At 34.5% G+C, this 10,322-nt stretch overlaps 1 protein-coding gene across 2 annotated transcripts; it reads left to right on the plus strand.

The window, feature by feature from the left end:
- Positions 1 to 666: 666 nt before the first annotated feature.
- Positions 667 to 6,875, plus strand: LOC141292329 (uncharacterized). 2 transcript variants are annotated; one of them, XM_073824332.1, is made up of 4 exons: positions 667 to 724; positions 825 to 1,524; positions 5,927 to 5,930; positions 6,302 to 6,875. In XM_073824332.1, the coding sequence occupies exons 1-4, from the start codon at positions 667 to 669 to the stop codon at positions 6,590 to 6,592; spliced, it is 1,053 nt and encodes a 350-aa protein (XP_073680433.1). In that variant the 3' UTR covers positions 6,593 to 6,875. The 2 variants fall into 2 exon arrangements, with proteins under 2 accessions (XP_073680433.1, XP_073680434.1); XM_073824333.1 differs by lacking the exons at positions 667 to 724; positions 825 to 1,524 and adding an exon at positions 3,611 to 3,809 and having other exon boundaries at positions 5,916 to 6,875.
- The last annotated feature ends 3,447 nt before the right edge of the window (positions 6,876 to 10,322 follow it).

Consider the following 10,322-nt stretch of genomic DNA (forward strand, 5'->3'; position numbering starts at 1 on the left):
TACCGACACTCAGGACCTTAAGGACAATAATATCCACATTGAAACCCATTAAAATTGCCATTTGTTAACCCAGGGCCATTTTACTATATTCTATCGACTAGGCTTTAAATTTTAAATTTTTAAATTTTTTTTACTAGATTGTGCCATTTTCTTTTCCAATTTGGCATATACATTTAAAAAAAAAATCTAACACTACATAAAAAATATAAATGCCTCAAAATTAATGTAGTTGTTCTTCACTGACACACCCAAGAATCTAATAAGCAAAGAAAAAAAATCTGCTTAGCATTTAGTATATGGAAATTAACTACTATTTTTCATTTTTTCATAAAAAAAAACAACAACTGTGGCATTATGCATTATTGCCAACCAGCATTTAAAGGGTTACAATTCTGAAAATTAATGAATGTGGATGGAAAAAAAATATAAATAATTTTTTTTTTTTTTTGGACATGGACATTTTTGTCCATTTTGTGTAACTTTTATTTTTGATGCACAAGGGTTAAAAAAAAGCATGCAAGTGTGAAATTAACATAATCGACACCTTTATTGAAGCCGTTCATGAGAGTTTAAATGCTAGGGGAATATTCTTATCTTCTCACAGTTGAAGAAGAAGCAAGCAGAAGAATTTACTCCAGGAGAAACACTTGACATACTATTGGAAAGATGGAGTTTGAGGAAGAACCCTGCAGAATGTCAGATGAAGATGCAGAGGAACAAACAGGTTGGTGTTTACCTTCATTCTCTACAATAAGTGGCAAGTGACTTGATGGAAATGAATGAAAAGAAATGGTGTCACTTTCAAAAATCTAATATTTTCACAGATGCAGATGGAAGCACAGTCGTTTCACAGAATGAAAAGCATGTCAGAAAAACTGCAGTCAAAGATTTTTTCTCCTGCTGCGAGTGTGGAAAGCGTTACTCCCATAAACAAGATCTTAAGAAACACATGAGAATTCACACTGGAGAGAATCTGTTCACATGCACTCAGTGTGGAAAGGATTTTGTTGACAAAAAAGGCTTGACTAGACACCTAATAGTTCACACCAGAGAAAAACCCTTCAAATGCACTCAGTGTGAAAAGAGTTTCCGAGACAGAAGCGCTCTCAAAGATCATCTGGATTGTCATGCTGGAGTCAAGTCGTTCAGTTGTGATCAGTGCCATAAAACATTTGTTTTGGCATCACACCTAAGAACGCACCTTAAAGTTCACGCTGGTGTGAAGCCTCACGTTTGCTCTCTTTGTGGAAAGAGTTTTTCACGACTGCACGGGTTAAGGGAGCACCAGAATATACACACTGGGGTGAAACCTTATGTGTGTGACTGTGGCAAGAGATTTACAGCACAAAGCAATTTATTAGAGCACCAGAAGATTCATACTGGAGAGAAACCTCACAAATGCAAACAATGTGGAAAGAGTTTCTTTTCCTTTAAAAAACTGAAAGACCACGAAAGAGTTCATACTGGAGAAAAGCCGCACCAGTGTTCTTTATGTGGGAAATGTTTCGCTCAATTACCTAATCTGCTGACTCACAAGAAAAAGCATTGCTCAAAGTTGTTAAAGTGAGCAAAGCATTTGTGTAACTGGCAACATAAGTCCATTATATATTCATAGAAATGATTTTTTTAGTCTGTTTAGAAGTGATGCATGACAAGACTGTCTTGAAATCACTCACAATGTGAATGTTCATTTGCAGTCTGTGTGAATATAAGATCAGTCTTGTTTGCGCATTTATTGTGTCTATTTTTTTTTAATAAAACGACCAAGTATTTTACCCCAAATACAAAGTTGTAATTTTTTATTTTTAACATTTGACACTATCCTATGTTTTGCCCATTTGTCAGTAAGAATAAAATTTATATACTCCCTTATTCTTTTATATATTTTAATATGTACAAGTCAGAATAAGCATGTTCTTTGAATTTTTACATAAATATTGTGTTACACTGATTGACAATGTGACACTGTTACAACCAAATTTTGACATTTTAGTCTCCAAAAACTTATTTGAAGCCTAAAAGTAGACACTTTACTTTTAATGTGCTTTCTATGAACATAAAATCACTTTTGTAAATTCTTAACGTCTTTAACCCATAGATGGGTGGGGAAATTATGCCATCTAGAGGTTAAAATACTAACTAACGTTTAGATTTGTGTATAATAGTTTTGGGAGTTAACTTGTAAAAGTAATGCATTACGATATTGCGTTACTCCCTAAAAAGAGTAACTAATTACGTTACTCAGTTACTTTTTTATGCATTACTTTTAAAAACCGGGGAAGGGCTTGCTTGTTTTCAGATAAAAAAGTTCTATATTTGGGCAAATGTAAAAGCCCTTTTACACCAAAAGCCTCAAGCTGAAATGCCAAATAATAAAGTTGAACACATTTCAGCAATAAAAAAAGCAGAACAGATATTAAGTTTATCTTGGGTAATTTTTGTTTATTAGTATGGATGAATTGAATCATCAAAGGTCAGTAGCAAATACAATGGGATTAAATACATGAAAGAAGATTTGTATTATTTAACATTTTTAACTATTGCAGGTTTGCGTCATATTCTGAGTTGCATTTCACTTTTTTTCATCTGTTGCATCTGTTTTTGTTTTTTGCCAGTGAGATGAATTTATGCATGTTCACATTTATTCTAAAACTAAAGTAACATCTTACTCCCGATTTTTTTCAACATCAACATGGGGACAGGACAGATTTCAATCAATAAATGTATGCAAAAATGCTTTTCTTACTTAGATTTTTTGTCTTGTTTCCAGCCAAAATATCTGAAAATTATTAAATCAAGCATTTTCTAGACGAGTAAAAATTATTTTCTTGTTTCAGAAAAAACTAGTCAAAATTATTATTATTATTTTTTTTTTTTTGCTTGAAACTATCAAAATAATCTGCCAATGGGGTAAGAAAAATAATCTTGTTTTCTGTTTAAAATAAGATTTTTTTCTTACCCGATTGGCAGATTATTTTGCTTGTTCTAGGCAACAAATCACTTAAATTTACTTGTTTTTTTCTGAAAACAAGAAAATAATTTTTACTCGTCTAGAAAATGCTTCTTGATTTAGGAATTTTCAGATATTTTGGCTGGGAACAAGTCAAAAAATCTAAGTAAGAAAACCATTTTTTGCAGTGTGGGGAAAAAGTAACTTAGATATTTTCTTGTAAATTAAAAAATGCATTACTTGAAAAAAGTAATCTCGTAACTCGCGTTACTTGTAATGCGTTACCCCCAACACTGATAATAATGCAAATTTCAAACATTATTTTCTAGTGGTGCCTTTTGCATGTAAATAATAATGGAAATGCCTGGAGTTTGTGCTGTTATCGCCTCATTCTGAGATCGTTTCAGTTGCAAAGCTCATGTCTCCATTCAGCTTACATTTACATTTCAAATAATACCAATGAAAACAGATTTCAAATGTGTGAAAACAGCAGCCAGTTCTTCGCTTTTCTAATTTGAGGTGCATCATAAAGACCAAACAAGTCCATGTTGCCCTCTGCAGGTGAGAAGCATCGCAAAACAGCTGTAGTGCGCATGTGCTTTTACCATGTGAGTTCGAGTTCGAGTAGCCTAGCTATTTAAGCATCTGTTAAATTACAATTTCAGTGAAGCTCTGCCTAAACATAGGCCTATTCACCATTTAAAACGCTTTAGAAATTTCACGTTGTGTTTTCTCAAAGCTAGAGAAACTTTTCTTAAACAGGAGGAACTACTTCAGGAGAGACAACACACATGCAATTGAAAAATGATTGATCCCGAATCCTGCAGAAGAAAAAATGAAGGCACTGAGGAACCAAGTGGTAAGTGTCTATTTTTGTTTTCTCATTAATAACCGCTAAGATCAAACCATTATATAAGAGCTGTAAAATAACATCTGGAACCATAGTTGCCTACTTAGTTGATTTGAGGATTTATAATGACTGAAATTACATTTACCACCTAATCTGTAGACTAACCAAAAATTAAATAGCTGCTTCACAATGCAAAAAGGTTATTTTTGGAGAAAGAGGGTTTTTTTGATTATAAAAAAGGTAAGAAAGAGATGGTTCTTTAAAGAGCCTTCACTGCAAAAAATGCTTTTCTGTCTTGCTTCCAGCCAAAATATCTAAAAATTCTTAATATAAGTCAAAATGATTTTCTTGTTTTCAGTAAAAACAAGTCAAAATTAAGCAAGTTTTTGCTCAGAACAAGCATAATATTCTGCCAATGTAAGAAAAATAATCTTATTTCAAACAGAAAACAAGATTATTTTTCTTACCCCATTGGCAGATTATTTTGTTTGTTTCAAGCAAAAACACGCTTAATTTTGACTTCTTTTTACTTAAAACAAGAAAATCATTTTGGCTTGTCTAGAAAATCCTTCTTGATTTAAGAATTTTTTGATATTTTGGCTGGAAACAAGACAAAAAAATCTAAGTAAGAAAAGCATTTTTTGCAGCGTTTGACTGAATTGTTTTTCCAAGGTGAAAAAAAGTGCACTAAAATATAATTTATTGAAGTACACTCAGTGCACTTCCCAAATGTACTTAAAGTGCTCTATTTTCACGCACTAATTTTATACTTAATATACTAAAAGTTATTCTTTAGTACTTCTTAAGATCATCTAAGTGTACTCAAGTGCTATTTTGAGACAGCATGAAGATGAACTAAAATGTGCTTTTAACATACTATCTCAGCACTTACAAAAATGTATTTTGTTACCACTTTTAATACAATTAAAGTATATTTCATAAACCTTTAAATATACTAATTATACATAAAATACATTTATTAATTATTTTAAAATGTTATTAATTAAAATATATGAATAATATATAATAAATGTGTACAACGCGTATTAATAATGTATTTTTTATGAATAAAAATATGTGGGCAATACATCATATGTTTTGTGTATATATATTTACTGTATATTATTAATCTATTATAAATAATTCATTAGTGTATTGCCCACATATTTTTATACATAAAAATACATTATAAATACTTTGTATACATTTATTATATATTATTCATATATTTTAATTCATTAATAAGTGTATTTTTTTATGAATAAAAATATGCAGCAATACATTGTAAATATGCTTTGTATATATTTCTTATATATTATTCATATATTTTAATTAAGTGTATTTTTTATGAATAAAAAATGTGGGCAATACATTATAAATACGCTTTGTATCATTTATTATATTTTAATTAAGTGTTTTTTTATGTATAATTAGTATATATGAAATATGTTTCAATTGTGTTAAAAGTGGTAACAAAATACATTTTACATCTACAAGTGTAACACTGAACTAATTTAAGCATTCAAAACTTTTAAGAAATACACTAATACAACTCTTTATGTACATTTATGCAGTAGTACACTTTGTTGCTATGTACTAAAAATCAATTTAAATATCAGTTGTGTTTAGTATACTTTCACAATTGCACTAAAGTACTACTAAAGTAAAAGTATACTTTTAACTAGTGTATTTATGGTGTATTTTATTTAGCACAAAATATAAGATTGTACTACTAATGTACTTTCTTGTAATTAAGTATTTTTTTTAGTGCACTCAAGTACACTTAATTTTCACATGGGTATGTAGGCTAACCAAAAATTAAATAGCCTACCTACTTTCTTAAAAATAAAGGTGCTTCACGATTCCATAAAGATTCTTTAACGTCTGAAAAACATCTGTTTCACTATCGGTTCTTTTTGGAGAAAGGGGATTTTTTTGATGGCTATTTAAAGAACCTTTGACTGAATGGTTCTTCGTGGAACCAAAAATGGTTCTTCCATGGCATCGCTGTGAGGAACCTTTTAAAGCACCTTTATTTTTAAGAGTTTCTGCTGTTAAATTATGGATTTGTTTTAGCTATTATCTTTAAGTGTCTAAGGCAGTTTTTGATTTTAGTCCTGATGGAGCAAAGTGAAGTGGAGGAGAAGCCTCATCATCTCAACAAACGAAGCAGTCAAAAAAGAGGAGAGAAGCGTCCCTTCACCTGCTCTCTGTGTGGAAAAGACTCCACGCGAAAATCAGGCCTGAAGAAACACATGAGAATCCACACCGGAGAGAAACCCTTTACATGCCATGAGTGTGGAAAGAGCTTTATCAGAGCAAATATTCTCAAAAATCATCTGCTGTGTCACTCCGGAGAAAGACCGTTTGGATGTGATCAGTGCGATAAGGCATTCGCTTTGGAGGTGAACCTAAAAAGACACATGAAAGGTCATGCGGGTGTGAAACCTCACGTTTGTTCTTTTTGTGGAAAGAGTTTTTCACTAAAGCAGACTTTACAGGTGCATCTCCACATTCATACTGGAGTGAGACCTTATATGTGCTTCGACTGTGATAAGACCTTTATTCAATCCAGCGACTTAACCATACACCAGAGGATTCACACTGGAGAGAAACCTCACAAGTGCTCACACTGTGGAAAGAGTTTCGCTCATTTATCATCTCTGAAAACCCATGAGAGAGGTCATACTGGAGAGAAGCCGTACCAGTGCTCTTTATGCAAGAGGACTTTCAGCAATTTACCGAATTCACTGAAACACAAGAAAAGATGCTGTCTTAAGATGTCTGTGTGACACACAAGCCAATAGTTTGATATCCTAATAAAGCAAATCAAGTAATTTCTTTCACTATCATTCATTTGATGAAATGACAGAAGATTGTTGAATATCGTTTAGTTTGGGATGTTTTATGTTGAGGATTAAATGGAGATTCTTTTTAATTTAATGGAGTCTATTACTTCTTCATCCATACTGAACAAGTTGGTTTTGTTGGTCTGGTGGTGTGGTGCACTTTAATAATATTAATCTAATTTGTTGTATCTATAGTCATTCACAGAGTACCTTTTGCATAATTTATGCTGTGGCAATAAAAAGGAAACAAAACCTTGTGCTTGTTAAAATCTTGTCATTCTTTTTAACTAAAATGTGTACCAGATGTTTTTCAATTTATATTTCCTTCCAAAATATATGACCTGGAAGTGGCAATTCTTGATTGCAAAATTTTTATTGTCGATGATGTGCTACATCTTAATTCAAGAAACTTGTCATGCCCTTTGTATCACAAATGACAACATAGACGCTGTTCACTTTTTATATAAAATGCTGCATCTGATGAGGTTCAAACATGCCTCAAAATAACTTTTCTGTGAAGCTGGGACACGAGATTTAACTCTACACTCTTAAAATAAAGGTGCTTTAAAAGGTTCTTCACAGCGATGCCATAGAAGAACCATTTTTAGTTCCACAAAGAACCATTCAGTCAAAGGTTAATTAAAGAACCATCTCTTTCTTACCTTTTTATAATCTGAAGAACCTTCTTTCACCACAAAGAACCTTTTGTGAAACTGAAAGGTTTTTCAGATGTTAAAGGTTCTTTGTGGAATCATTTAAACAAAACAGGTTCTTCTATGGCATTGAAAAGCACCTTTATTTTTTAGAGTGTGGAGGCTCTGAATCTGCTGTTTATCGGATTAAATGTATTGTTTATAGGGAAAAATCTAAATATGAGAACTTGTCATTAATCTTGTCCAGTGTCTGATTCCCTAGCAAATGACTCTTAAGAGTCGGTTCGTTTTACTGAATCAAAACAAATCTGAAATTAACCAAGATTAAGACTCTGGACTGCTGTGGGAATTGAAATATGAGCTGAAATGTTTTTTAACAGTGTTGGAAAAATCAAGCTTATTTCTGACAGCACACTGAAGAGAAACTTTACAGGTGCTTATAGTGTTTGAGATTTGCTCAGTCAGCAATCATCTGAGAGAAAGATCATGAGAGAATTCTGAGGCTGAGGAATGGTGTTCCGCAGGGTTCTGTCCTTGCACCGATGTTATTTAATATCTACATCCACGACTTACCGGAAACAACATCCCGGAAATATGGCTACGCTGACGACCTGGCCATTATGATGAGACGACAAACATGGGAGCAGATGCAGGCCGGCCTAAACCAGGACATGGACACCTTGGCAGCCTACCTGCGTGAGTGGCGTTTACAACTCAGCATCGGCAAGACAGTTGCAGCAGCTTACCACTTGAACAACAGTGAAGCCAGACGGGAACTGGACATATTCGTTAATAACAAGCGCCTTGAGTTCCAGCAAGCCCCACGGTACCTTGGCGTACGCCTGGATAGATCTCTAACATTCAAACAACACCTTGAAGAAGTGACGGCCAAAGTGTCATCAAGGGTCGCAATAATTCGACGTCTCGCTGGTACTAGCTGGGGTGCAACTGCCAAGGTGCTTCGAATATCAACAGTAGCTCTTGTCTTCTCCACAGTTGAATACTGTGCCCCAGCCTGGTGCAGAAGCCCACACGCCAGGAAAGTCGACACTGCCATAAACACCGCCCTTCGGACTATAACTGGCTGTCTGAAATCTACCCCTGTCTACCATCTGCCAACACTAGCGGGAATTGCCCCGGCCGGCCTCCGACGAGAGGCTGCTACCCTCGCTCTTGCAAGGAAAGCCCAAAGATACAACTGGCATATCCTGCACAATACCACCACAACAGCACTGCCTCCTCATAGACTGAAGACCCGCCACCCGTACAACAAGGCGGCACAAGACCTGCTCAGGTCCATCCCTGAGGACCTGTCTACAGAGGCATGGCTCGCGGCAGCCTGGAAACAGGAGTGGGAGTCAGCAGGGCCCTCAAGAATCCACCGTTACATCTATGACCCTGGAGGCGGTCTTGAAGGAGAGGATCTGCCACGCCGGCAATGGACTCTGCTAAACCGCCTGCGAACTGGGGTTGGACGTTACAAAGCATCAATGAGGAAGTGGGGCCTGGAGGACAGAGCAGTGTGTGAGTGTGGGGAGCCAGAGCAGACCATTGAGCACATAATCACCACCTGTCCACTGTATAAACCACCCTCGGAGGCCGGCCTCTTCGACGTGGGACCTGACATGAGAACGTGGCTGAGTTCTACTGAGCTGGACATTTGATGACGACACACGAAAGAAGAGAATTCATACTGTGAAAGAGCTGTACCAGTGCTCTTCTTGTGGGAAGAGTTTCGCCTGCTTACCTAATCTATTAAAACATGAGAAAAAGCATTGCCCTCTCTTGTCTAAATGAGCAAAGTTCATATTCACATTCATCCATTTCAAAATTCTGATTAAGCAAAAGCTAGAAGTACTAGAAAACTTTGATAAAATTAAAAGTTTGATCATTTGACAAAGGCAAGTAACATTTCAGGAAACGAATGTACTGCTGTAAATCAATGCAGTTGATCAATGGCTACAACTTGTATTGAGGAGTTAAAATAATCACAGTAACTGTTTTTGAGCATTTGTGAATCAATGGCAAAGTTATTCCATAAAATCATAATCATATCATGAGCTGTTTAGAGCTTGAAGCTTTGAGAACATTTTGAAAATATATTCTTGCATTGAAATCACATTTTCAGATTATGATAAAAAAAATTGATGTGAAATTTAATAAATGCATTTACTTTTTAAAAACTAAATTAAAGGGTTTAAACACCAAACTGGTCATTAATCAAATGTGTTAAACTGAAATATTTTTCAATTCATATTTAAACAGACATTTACAATATAAGAGATGATAAAATTGGTTATGAAACCTGAATGAAATACACATGGTGATTTGTTTACTTTGGACATGTTCACTTTGTTTGTGCATATCATAATTATTTATTTGTAAGCAGTGCGTGATTTTAATCACCATCTCATCCTGTATTTCTTATAAAAGTAGGCTCAACTTGTCACAGTTAGATATTTTTCACCTTTGCATCTGACAAGCTTCGTCTTCACATGATTTGTTTTAATTCACAAGCTTGTGACTTTCTTTCTCTGATCTCCATTTTCCTCTTTTTCTGGTTGTGTCCAAACATCTCAAGCATTTGATCCAATTCAGTAACATAGTTATGTTCAGTAGAATCAGCACAATACGCTCTTTTCTATCTGAGCCATCAGTGAGTTTTACTCCAACGAAAAACGTTTATGCATGATACAGACACTTCCATGCAGTTTCTGCTGACTCACAGTGACTTCTCATCATCTTTAGACTGAACCAAAATGCCTGTGAGTTTGCAAAGAAAAGAACTTCTGCACTCCACTGTCCAAAGATGGTAACGTTAATAAAACTTATTTTTATGCACCGTAATTCATCGTTACTTGCTTTTTTTATTCAAGAGACCAGCACACACTTTGACAATTCAAAACATCTGAAAGTATAACCAAGATTCACTTCAAATATATTAACAGTCTGAATATATATTTGAACACAAAGTTAACCACTACTGAACATTTGCACGGTTATTGCCCAAAAATACATTT

This window comes from Garra rufa, chromosome 19 (genome assembly GCF_049309525.1).
Source record: "Garra rufa chromosome 19, GarRuf1.0, whole genome shotgun sequence".
NCBI lineage: Eukaryota > Metazoa > Chordata > Actinopteri > Cypriniformes > Cyprinidae > Garra > Garra rufa.

Coding starts and splice junctions, on each gene's coding strand:
- LOC141292329 (XM_073824332.1), top strand. CDS start 667: ATGGAGTTTGAGGAAGAACCCTGCAGAATGTCAGATGAAGATGCAGAG. Junction 725..824: donor AGATGCAGAGGAACAAACAG/GTTGGTGTTTAC, acceptor ATATTTTCACAG/ATGCAGATGGAAGCACAGTC.